This window comes from Tupaia chinensis, unplaced genomic scaffold (genome assembly GCF_000334495.1).
Source record: "Tupaia chinensis unplaced genomic scaffold, TupChi_1.0 Scaffold000252_1, whole genome shotgun sequence".
NCBI lineage: Eukaryota > Metazoa > Chordata > Mammalia > Scandentia > Tupaiidae > Tupaia > Tupaia belangeri.
Genome location: NW_006159732.1, coordinates 4,209,242 through 4,221,886, shown reverse-complemented (window position 1 = coordinate 4,221,886; position 12,645 = coordinate 4,209,242). Strand labels below are relative to the sequence as shown.

General features: G+C 37.7%; 1 protein-coding gene across 1 annotated transcript in view; it reads right to left on the bottom strand.

The window, feature by feature from the left end:
• The window catches only part of OPN5 (opsin 5), a 36,606-nt gene extending 25,418 nt beyond the window's left edge, over nt 1-11,188 (bottom strand). Inside the window, exons 1-2 of the mRNA XM_006149093.1 lie at nt 11,059-11,188; nt 7,128-7,247 (exon numbers count right to left, since the gene is read on the bottom strand). Coding sequence (XP_006149155.1) covers nt 7,128-7,247; nt 11,059-11,188 — 250 coding nt within the window. The remainder of the gene's footprint in view (nt 1-7,127; nt 7,248-11,058) is intronic.
• Between the last annotated feature and the right edge of the window lie 1,457 nt (nt 11,189-12,645).

Below are 12,645 nucleotides of genomic sequence, written 5' to 3'. Positions count from 1 at the left end.
GTTGACATGATTGCAGTGGGCAGTGACGACACCTTGTTCACTCTTTATGTTTTATGTCACTGGTTCATCTGAATGCTAAGAGAAAAAGGGCATTGTATCCATAGTGACATCTCAAAGAGAAAAATTTCTCTTCAAGCATAAATTTTCGACATCGACTTCCCCCCTTGAGTGCCCAAGACTTAACTATTTTTTTTTCCCTCCAAAGTTAGACATTCAAGCTGGCGTAATCGAAAAGCAGTCACGGGAACAAAGTTTTGTGACTGCACTTCAGCATCCATTCAACGTCGAAAAGCATGTTTAGAAACTATGGCTCTGCAAAATAATGATCCTTTCTGAGTTGATCTCCAAAACAAAGAAATAAGCAAATAAATAAACAAATAAATAAATAAATGAACTGTTAAGTCACTTCATCACAGCTACCATAATTCAAGGTTCTAAAATTTTCAGAGTCAGAAAAGTAACTACCTACTTTGCGTCCAATAGTATTTTTGAAATGCATTTTATTACTAAACTCTGCATATATTTTATGATTATTTCTTAGGAAATGCTGCTCCACAGAGTACAAAGTATGAATGGTCTCATTTGAAGGAAGAAGTCTTTAAAATAAGGCATTAATCCTGAACTAAGGGGTAATTTGTTTTTTTTTTTTTAATTTTTGTGTTTTAGATTTTTACTATAGGTTGCATGTTCTTGCTGCAAAGAAACAGAGAGAGACAGAGAGGGAAAGTGAGAAATCACCCCCCACCCCCCCCCCTGGGGAATGGCCACACTGCAATCCACTTTCCTCCTTTCTCCTTTTGGGTAATTTGATAAAAGAAATTCTTAACTATAAATGCACCATACATACACTCAATTGGAATACCTTCTTGAGTCTGATAGCTCAACGACTCATGACAGACAACTATGTGGACTCATGACCTACTAACTGCAGTTTTTTTTTAATTGCAGTTTTTAACTCATTTGATTTTTTTTTCCTTGTTGTATTACATTGTCTGGGATTTCCAGTACAATGTTGAATAGAAGTTATCATAATACATATCAGAATCTTTTGACTCATTTTAGAAGACTTAATTTTAATGTTTAATTAATTATGATATTTCAGCTGCCTTTTATTAGACATAATGTCATAATTAATAAAACATCAAAATTTAAATTAAAAAATTTTTTTTCAGAAATAGATCTTAAGTTCTGTTGAATGCTTTCTTTGGCTCTAATGTAATCATAAGTTTTTCCCTCATTAAATCTAGTAACATAAGTTATTAGTATATTTATTATGTTAAAACATACTTACACACCTGAGATAAATACAATATTTTTAATAACAAAAACTTCCACAAAAATTGTCTCAGTCAATGAAAGATGGAGGAGATGGAGGGAGGAGAGCATGAAGAGAAAGAGAAGGAGAAAGATGAGAAGATAAAAGGTGATTTCCATCCACCTCATCCTCTTCCCCTAAGTGGGTGTTCTGGAATCTGAGTGTGTAAAGCTTGATATCCCCGAACAAGAAAAGGCATCTGGTTTCTAACATCCCACGGTAACACTGTGCTTTAGGAGTTAAGAGTCTATGAAAAGGGTTTGGAGGGAGAGAGAGGTTACCTAATAGGGAAAGCCTTAATTAGAGAAGCACTGGGAACTAATTGCTGTGAATTTAGAAGAGGAGAAGGTTGGTTGGCTCTGCAGAATAAAGACTGAATTCCTATGCAGAAGAAGGTAGGAGTTCAATATATATATATTAAGGAATAGTGTGGATAACTTTTTTTGAAATTCGACTTTATTTATTAGGAAATATTTAACATAGTTGGTCTTTTACTACTCCTTGTTATTATCAAAGAATAAAAAGTACTTAAGAAACTCCAAAATTTTGAATATTCATAGGGAAGCTATGAGTGAAGGGAAGAAAAGAACCCTAGAATTGGGAAAATCTTTAATTTTTTAAAGAGATTTTTATCATAAGGTGCATGCACTCACCAGAGAGACAGAAAGAGAAAAAGTGAGAAATCACCCCCCCCCACCACCAAGAGGATAGCCACACTGCAATTGCTTCTCCTCCATTCTTCTCTCATGGTTTTTGGCATGTACATATAGATGCCCAGGGTGAGTTTCAGATGCTGAGTCCAGAACTCAAAGTGTAGCTAGCCATATGTGAGTCCAGCACCTCAACCACTATGCCACCTGCTGGCTCTTGGGAAAATCTTAATAATCAGGTAGTCCAGCATTTTCAAATGCTCCTGCCTGGAGTCCTGTGGGTTCATGGAGCTCTTCTAAGACTTAGCACACAAAGGCATGCATCTGTGCATGTGGAAGGGGAACTGGGTAGGTTATAGGGGAAGTGATATTAAACAACTAAGGCTTCACGCTTCGCCTTCTTTCAGTTAGTGAAGATCCTTTTCATCTGTTTTAGATATTCAGCTTCTAAGTAATTTTTTTCTTTTCTTTTTTTTTTTAATTTTTTTGAGAGGTTTTTGCTATAGGGCGCATGCGCTTGCCAGAAAAACAGAGACAGAAAGCAGAAATCACTTCCCAGGGGAGATGGCCATGCGGCAATCCTTTCACCTCCATTCTCTTTTTGGGATCCTGGGCATGCATGCATATGCGCCCGGCTTGAGTTTAAGCTACAGGGTCTGGGACTCAAACCATGGTTGACTACATGGGAGTCCAGTGACATAGCCATTATGCTAACTGCTGGTCCCTCATTTTTCTTTTTCAAAAAAAAAAATCACTAGTTAAAAAATAGAAGTTTAAGAAGCATTTGTTAATTTTCTTCTTTCTAAGCTTCAGACTAGATTTAATTCTCTTCTGTTTTGGTGTTTTTGTTTGTTTTGCCTCTTTTTTTTTTCTTGTTCTGTTGAGTTAGAGTTTATTTAAACACAATGCAGCTACTTCACTAAATATTAGGTTCAATCTGTTTACATCCAGACCCAGATTTCTGGTATTTAAACTATGTATTCCTGGGGCTTCCATTAGGGTTCTATTTGGTTTCACTTTCTTAAAAGCTTTCTGCTAATTTTAATGCATACCCTGCAGCCCTCCCTATTCATTGTGTTCAATCTTCACCTCCCTGAAAGGAATGTACTGAGGAAGCTCTTAAAAGCTTCTATCTGATCTATATATCAAAAGAAGTTCCCTAACCTGATTGCATCAGAAGTGCTCTAACTGATATTCACAGCCTGCAGTGTCAGCGCCCCGCTCCTCCCAGGTGTGTCCCATTTTAGTATGCTAAGGTTTGCAGGCGTTCATTGAGTTAGGCAGTTAACAGACGCTTACTGAGGGACTTCTGTACGTGGGATGCATATCTCCAGTTATCTAGACAGTGGTTCCTACATGCCCACTTGCTAGACTGGGTACCCTCATAAGAAAGCCTCCTGATCCTAGTGAGTCTAACACCACCATCAGTGAGCAATGAGGACCTTTTTTAAAATCAATTATTATTTAATAAATAAAGATTGATTCAGTATCTGTAACACGCAGGGAACAAGGTGCAAGGGTACAAAGTGGAGACCAAGACTGACACATTTGTAAGTTAATTTTGTATCCTGCCACTTTCCTGTATGCATTTATTACTTTAAGAAGCTTTTTCATGGGAAATTTGGGGGTGGGGGGGAATGCAGAGGTAAGACACTTGTGGGACACAGATAAGGTTTATTATCTGTTGACGAGGATGTATATGATGTTCTCAGCTGGGCTGGGCTGAGGTGTATATCATGCTGGGTAAAGTCTCTTCACAATCTAAATGATGTATAGCGATTTAATGTATGAATAATAATAAAAAATACATAAATATTTTTAAAAGACAGATGAATTTACTCTAACAGGTAGAGCGGACAAAAATAAGTTTGTAATATTATACGTGAAATGTAGGTGCTCTGAGAACAGCAGGTGGCATAATAGTTATGTTGCTGGATTCCCACGTAGTTGACCACAGTTCAAGTCCCAAACCCAGTGTCTTAAAACTCACACTGATTGTGTGTGCCTGTGTGCCCAAAATTCCAAGAGGAGACTGGAGGAGAAGGGATTGTGACGTGGCCATTCCCCTCTGGGGTGGTGATTTCTTGCTTTCTATCTCTCTGTCTCTCCAGCAAGCGCACTTGCCCTATAGCAAAAATCTCTCAAAAACAAAAAGAAATATAGGGGGCCTGGCAGGTGGTATGGTGACTGAGGTGCTGGAATCCAACATGGCTGACTACAGTTCAAATCCCAGACCTGGCAGCTTGTTTTCTCTCTATCTCTTTCATTCTCTCTCTCTCTCTCTCTTTCATCTCTCTCTGGTTAACTTGAAGAAAAGTAATAAAATTAAATAAATAATTCTTTTAAAACTACATTTTAAAAATACACAAAATGTATGAATGGTAGGTAGCAATTAATACCATGACGAAAAACATAACATACATTAAGGAGATAGAAATTGTTCTTTAATATAAGGAATGACTTTTAGGCAAATGCCTAAATCAACAGGAGAGACATTAAGCAAATAGTTAAAGCGCCTAGACAGAAGAGACAGCAAATACAAAGATTTAAGGCAGGTGTCAGCTGACTGGATGCTAAAGCAGCAAAAAGGAAAGAGAAAGTGATTAAACAGAGCATCACTAGTGTCTGCTATGCCTAGGACCCTGACTCACAAAAGTCATTTTAATCTTCCCTCTGAAGTGGAGCTTCTGGTGAACCTTTGTGTCATAGAATGTCCCTCCTCTATCTTCTACTTAGTGGAATCCTTCTGAATATGGCTACCCCTCAGAATCAGTGGAGTTGTTTAGCTTTGCTTTGCTTTAAATATCAATATCCAGAATTCCAATCTCTAGATTCTCAGATTTTGTTTGTGTGGTTGAGCCCAGGTATGAATACACTTTTTTTTTTTAACTTCCAAGGTTATTCTAGTATGTATACTTGATTGAGAACCATCGGTATTTAGACAAGTACTAGCAGCATAGGCACAATACATCTGGTGTGTAGGACACCCTTCTTCAAGGTGCTCATAATGGAATGTAGTTGAGTGAGAAGAAAAGTAAAAGAGTCAAACCTTTAAAGGTTTATTGGAAATGAAAGTGTATTACAGATGCTCAGAAGTTGAAAAAAACTGATCTGGGTTAATCAGAGAAAGCTGTCATATGGAAGAAAATGTTTTCTGGTAAATTACTCTAAAGATATATGCAGAGTAATGAGGTGGATTGTGCAATTCTAGAGCAGACTTGCTTGATTGAAAGCATTCTCAATGTAGCAAACCAATTAAGGACATTTTTTATTTAAGCCTAGTCTAATTCAGCCTTAAGCATGAGTCTAGCATTTTTCACTTGGAAGAGATGTAGCTGAAATGACAGGTTTTACTCGAGCATTTTGCACTTACTACCAAAGAACCTTCAAGGGTCAGCTAGGTGAGCAGACCAGGAAGACTATCATTCATGTTGCGATACCGCCATCACGTGGCAATAGCCAAAATGGCAGATAATTTGCAGCCTTGGAAGTTCCGTGGGGTTTGATGCAGACAGTTTTCACAGAAAGAGGCTGGCATTTCATGATCTCTTAATGTGCATATGCATTTGCCAAAAGGGGTCATGCTATTCGAGTGTGTCCCTACTAAGACTCCCCTCTCACCCCACATAACCAAGACTATCCACACTCCCAAAAAGAAAGCAACTCATCTATAGCTGTGTGATACGCAGTGACTTAGTAAGTAAAGATTATTATTGAGCCTTATTGTTAGAGACTGGGTACAGCAGGGAAATCCACTCATGAAGAGAAAAAAAATATCAGAAAACATTTTTAAAGTGAACCTTTAGATGAGAAACTTCTAAAAGTTTTCTTCTTGTGGTTAAGAGCAGCTGGTGTGTGCTTCTCTAACACAGTATCTTCCATTTTAAAAATCTAAGACCATAAGCTAAATAGCAATTTGGACATACTAGAGCACATCAAAGCAGCCTTGAAATACTGGAGTGTTATAGAATAAAGCAAAAAGAGGTGGTTTCCCCAAAAATCATTCGTATTTTTTAAAATAGAGTTCAAAAGAAATTTTATTCTAATCCCTCTTTGTTTTGTTATGGAGAAACAAAGTAATCCAGAACAGAATCAATGATTCTCAATTTTGGCCACATATTAACTCATCTGGAGGTTAGAATTTTAAATATCCTGATTCACAAGTAACATTCAGAAACCACTTAAATCAAAATTTCTGGGAATGGAACTCAGGCATAAGTTATTTTGTTTTGGTTTGATTTGGTGGTTTGATTTAGCTCTCCAAGTAATTGTTTTGTGCAGCTAAATTTAAGAACCACTGAACCAGAAGCTTCCTGTGTGTGTGTGTGTGTGTGTGTGTGTGTGTGTATAATGTTTTCTTTTTTGTTGTTGCACCCTCAAAAGGCAGACTTATATTTATTTAGTTAGTTAGCTAGTTAGTTTTAATGTTTGCCATAGGGTGTGCACTAACCACAGAAAGAAAAAAAAAAGAGAGAGAGAGAGAGAAAGAGACGGAGGGAGTGTGAGAAATTTTGGCCATGCCACACAGTCCCTTCTCCATTCTCCTCTCAAGATTTTGGGCATGCACACAAATGCACCCAGTATCTTTTTCAAACTACTGAGTCTGGGACTCTAACCATACATTTGGCCAGGTAGAATCCAGGCACCTTCGCCGTGTCACAGACTCTCCCTATACTTTCAGTCAGTCCCTAAGTTTTAACTAAATATACCATTAGCAGGGCAGCTCTTTCCTCGTCCTATACTCACCTCTTGACTATGTTTGGCTATCATTGACCTTTTAAGACTCCATTCCCTTGTTTTAACTAGACCTCTAAAAAAGTGGGAGGAGTATAATAGAACTCAAAACAGTGACCTGAAGCCAGCCTGTACATTCTGATTTCTGAATTATTCAGCCCAATACACTTTAAGGTGTGTAAAGGACAGCAAGAACTATGTTATTCCAAATTATGTCCTCAGCATTGACATGTTAACACATATAAAAGACTCAATAAATGTTAAAAGAATGATCTCTTAGCCAGGCAACACTTGACTTACCACAAATTTTCTAAAGACGGCTTACTACACGAGGAGCAGATAGTGGTAGTGGGTAACTCGGAGCCCATGGATACTTAGAATGGAGAATTGTTTAAACCCGTGAAGAAGAAACAGCACAGGAGTGTTACCTGAAATTCCCAGATCACAGACTGCCAAATTGATAGTCATTATTTCAGCAGGTCTTAGCTTCTTCTTTCGTCTAGAAGACATATAAAGGACATACCCATTTCCAAATGTGGACAGAATCCCTACAAGGAAAAATAAAAATTCTTATTGTTAAAACTGGGAGTTAGAGTTCACTCAGCTATGAAACACTTCTCAATTTCAAAAATGGACACCATAGATTTAGAGGGTAGTGAGAGGACTCTAAATAAAAATCTAAATTAAGAAGATGAAATACAAAGCATGAGTTTGAGTGACAGGCAAGGGATGGATTGCTTCCAAAGAAATAGGAGTCAGGGATTATAAGATGAAACTTACCCAGAAAAAGGAATCACTAACTTCCCAGTGAGACTCAGAGGGTATGGGAATCCCAATGGTCAGTTCTTGTACTGGCCCCCAGAGTAGAGTATTTTCCTCAGCCATTTTTATAGATAATTGGCTTTATAGAACTCCCCCCCTCTGATAAATAGGGTTAACCCCTTAGGTTTTGATAAATTCTAAAGATGAAGCCAACCAAGGGAGGTGCCTTCAGTATCACTGTGGACTCCTGAGGGGACACCAGCATGCAGGAGAGGCAGGGACCAGATAAGGCTGGCACAACCCCCTGCAAGGAAAGGGTCATCCCCTGGGGACAGATCCCAGGACTTCTGCCTCCTGAGGAGACATGGATGCTGGGTGTCTGGCAGACAGGACAGCCTTCAGCTGCTACTGGACTAGGTATCATGGGTAAGTGGGTGACGAATGATAACATGGGCTCTCCCCCTCCCACCAAGGGGAGAGAAAGTAACCCTCAACCCACCAAGCCTACAACAATGGCATAAATGTGTTCCCACTTTGTTATATCTTTTATTAATGACTAATTGACTTTGGCATCACAACAAAACTATTCAAAAGTGCTTACAAACCCAATTTAAATCCAAAAAGACCCAATCCCTACTGACTTTAAGAAAAGAATACACCTACTTCCATAGCTTAACATGTAGAGTAGATTTCTTCAGGAATTCTTGCTTCATAGTGTAGCTGTGTATAAATGAGAATCTGGTACAGCTGCCTTTAGTAGTAAGGAATAAGGAGAGTATTAACAGGAGAAACCCAGATTTTTCTATTTTAACTTCTACTTCTCCACCACAACTCATTTTGGGGGCAAGGAAGAAACTGTGTGTTTCAGTCGATGGTATGAAACCACCAGGAACTAACTGCATTGTGCTCTTAGGAAATTCTGACTCCCTGGAGTCAGTGCTGCTTAATGGTCTGTTAAAACCTCTTTAGCTTTCTTAAAGCAGAAGAGGAGAGAAATGGGGGAGATTATGGCATTCTAGAGCAAACCAACCACAAGGAAACTTATGTTTCATTAGAGGAAACCAGTTAGCAAGGCACACTGGGAAAGTAAAATGTGAAAACACGTCTTAAGAAAATATAAAACAAATTTGTATCCAAAAAGAGATTTTAAACAATAAATTCAGTACACAAGGCTCATTTTAAATACCCTTTGTCAACAACTCTTTTGAGAATTTTGTTTTCTTGTTTTTCTTTTCTTAAATTTTCTTTACTAACCCTGCTTCATAGGGTTTCACCCAGTGCCCAAAACATTATCAAAAAAGAGTCAACTTTCTACTAGCTGCATGTAAACTATTTCCACAGGTAATCTTTTGTGTAGATGAGTGTCAAGAGAAAGCAAATTTATTTTTAGGACTAGTTAAGGGAAAATATTATACTATTAAGAAGGAAAAAAAAAACTAAGGGGGAGGAGGGCATCATTAATTTATCAAAACCCTGAATCTTTTTATGAATACAAAAAAATTCTCACATATGGACTGTTAATAAGCTAAATATTTACATAATAGTAAGAGTAGAGGTGGAAAATGGGTCTCTATTTCCTATGCATTCTAAACCTAATTTTTATTTTCTTCTTTCAGTTTTCCCTAGAACTTCTAGTATTTAGCACAGCTCACCAAGAGTGTTGCTCAGTCCACTCTGGCTTCTTAAAAGGAGTCTGGGCACATCCACACAACTAGATAAACCCAACCCCTCTGACTGCCCCTACCCCTCACATTGTGTGAACGTTCTGTGACAGAAGTTCCCTGATCCACCCGATGCTTCCCCTTGTTTGAGGACTATTTTCCAACTTCATCTCAGCACTCCATTTGAACATGTTAGTGGATTTTTCCTTCCAACCCCACCTATCCAACCCGGTTGCCTCTCTTCCTGCAAACCTTCCTGCTAGGATGGGGAATAGACTGACATTCTTCATTGTCTTAAAGATGTTAGTTTTTAATTCAGTCTCTATAGTTGATTGAAATACATTAAATTCTATTTACATGATGGTTATTTTATCTCTTTTTATCATTGAAATTATTTAAGTTTAGTGTGAATTTTAGTACAAAATGATCTCTGTTCTGGCAGGATATTTACCCAGTTTATTCACTGTACTATTCCCAGCAACTTAGTGGCAAAATGGATGCTCAATATATATTTGTGTTTAAAAGAACATGGGGCTTCATTTATAAGAAATAGAATTTAAATTAGTAAAACATTAATTATAAAGATGAGGACTCAGGGATTCACTTTGCAGGAGAATTTCTGATTCAATCTCATGAATTCCTTTTGCCTCAAGCACTGACCATAGAGGGATCTCAAGACTCTTCTAATGAAGAGTTTTGCTAATTTCAGAGGGTTAAATGGAATTCTTAGCCAGTAACAAGTAGGTGAGAGAGGGAGAGAAAGAGAGAAAGGCAGGAACGGAGGGAGGAAGGGAAGGAAGAGGAAGAGAGAGAGAGGAGAGAGAGAGAAACAAAGTAAGAAGAGAAAGAGAAAAAAAATTTGATCCAACATCTGAAAAGATTCAAGGCAGACAAATCTAAAGACATAACCCACCTGTGCACTGGTCACCCAAATTTAAAACAGCAATTTGAAATTTAAGAAAAGTATGGTGGTTAAATCTTATTTGTCTAGATTAATCATTTCCAATAGAAATATACTATAAACCAGAAATATGAACCACATATGTATTTTGAATTTTCCTGGTAGCCACATTAAGCAAAGTAAAAATATATTGGTAAGCTAACTTTACCAATATATTTTATTTAACCTAATAGATCTGACATATTATGGGATCTATATGGATTCAATTTTGGAAAATTATTACTGAGTTATTTGACATGATTTTTTCTGGTGCTAAGTCCTCAGTATTTACACCACAGCACACCTCAGTTTGGCAAGCTCACCTATTTGGTAGCCACATGCACCCACTACACTGGGTAACAGAGTCTGGAAGCAGATTGACCACTTTGTGGATTACACACAAAAATTTTTTGACACAGGACTAACTTCCATTTATCACCAATACATTTTTTTCTCCAATTTTCACCAAAATGACTTAGCCATGAAGTTGTGATATAACTTTACGTTTAGGCGAAATAAAGTCAGTATGTCTACTGGAACTGTAATCTGAGCCAGAGTGTCCTCAATGATGAGAAGGAGAGGCCAAAAAAAAATTATTTCTGAAGTTCATTCTGAGTCTAATCTTCTGATTGTCTCAAAAACATGTTTTAGAAAGTAAAAGCACTCTCTCTGTTAAATAAGACATTATTAACTTTGGTATTCAGAGAATCAACCTACTACAAAATAATCAAAATGAAATACAATCTTAAGACAAATAATTTTGCTGTAAAGGTTCTTTGGATTATCAACAGGATGCTTATCCCTAGTAAAAAAGATAAGAAAGAGTATGAAACATGTATCGAACACTATGACGCCACCCCATTTCCTACCTTTCTGCACTCTCTACTAACACCAAAATATCTACATTAAATATTTTAAAATTTTTTGTGAAATCAATGTATTAGCCCATGCATTCTCTAAATGCAGCCTTTGCATAGAAGAATTAAAGAAGCTTACCAATTATCGTCAGGTAAAAGCCAGCCACTAAATCCGCTTCCCAGGAAAGTTTGGAAGCAAAGGGATCTCCATCTCGCAGGTAGTGTGGCAGACTTTCATCCTGGGGCAGAGCAGTGTGGTTCAAAGCCATGCTGTTCTCAGGCCACTAGGGTCTGAAAAGCAAAGACAGAGATCTCAACAGACCTGAATAAGCCAGCTTGGACATCTCCTAACCATGCCTCCTATTTCATAACAAAGAGAAATTTCCCAAAGTCATGCATGATTCTCTAATTAATAATTGGTGAAAATTTAGCATTTTTCCTCAGTGATCCAAATACACCAATACTTAATTATTCCATTTGCAGATTAACCAACCTGCAGCTTCTCCTTTCCTTCCTCATGCTACCCCTTTGAGCCACTTCACATCTCCTTTAAGTGAATAAGAGGTTGAAGGCCAAACTGTTCGTTCTATTGTTTCTTAGGGTTTTTGTAAAACGTGAACTAGGAAAAGGTATTTTTTACCGAATGTACACCATTTTTTTTTAATTTGGCAGAGTGTACTACTTTTTAATTATCCAAATTACCCAGGAAATATCTCCATCAGCTCTATGTTCAGTGAATTTTAGAATTTTACTAAAGAAAGAAATAGAGCATTGAGTACAAAGAAGGAAGCTTCACTAAATGCAACTAAGAATTCGGATACTGTCAAGGTTCTCTTGAAATTAGAGGCCATTTAGGAAAGACCAATTTGGGTTGTAACTCACAAGGCTCATCCACAGGAAAGATTTGTTCCTCATGTTTTCCTAGAGCAGAAAGCAACTTCATTATTTCCCACCACTGCCCCTTCAAATCAATTGTCTCGGTCCTCTTCCAGGATGCAGTCCTGAGCAATGAGAACCCCTCCAAACACACAGACCTTTGCATTGTTTCTATTGACTTTTGATTTTAAGGAGTTAAAAATTCTCTGAAACTGAGCAAAGGGCTTGGCAAAAAATAAGTCACTCAATAGTCTTAATATTGAAACCTGGAGAGATGTGTTGTTCCTAAGATAAAATACATTGCTGATGTCACAACCTCCTTTGGAATGATGATTAATTTTTCTTTTAAAAGGAGGGAGGGAATCTTAATGGGAATGTTTCAGTTTCTTTGAACTTGCTTAGTTCAGATTGAATCAATAGATGTCGCTGTTCAGCTCTTTGGGAAGTGATTTGAGGCATCATGTATGAGCCTGCAAGGTGAACATAGAGTTGTGTGCCTCCCTGTTAATGATTAGCAGATATTAAAGATGTAATTCAACCTTAAAAGATTCCAATTTAACCCAATCCTAACTGCCAACTTAAAGCTTACATAAACTCTTCAATGGACTTGTGACCCTCTCAGGGACCAGGTGGCTAAGACTACTGTCTACTGCCATAAACAGCGTGAGGGCAGCACTGTGATTTGTGTCCATTCAAAATCCTTCTCCCTAGGAGCTATAGAAAGCTACAAGAGAAACCTCTAACTGCTAACCCAATCCCATCTTAGCACTTGCCCCTTCATACTCCTTATTCCCCTTTGAGTATCCCTCCTCTAGTACATTCTCTCCGCCCCCCCACACACACATATTCT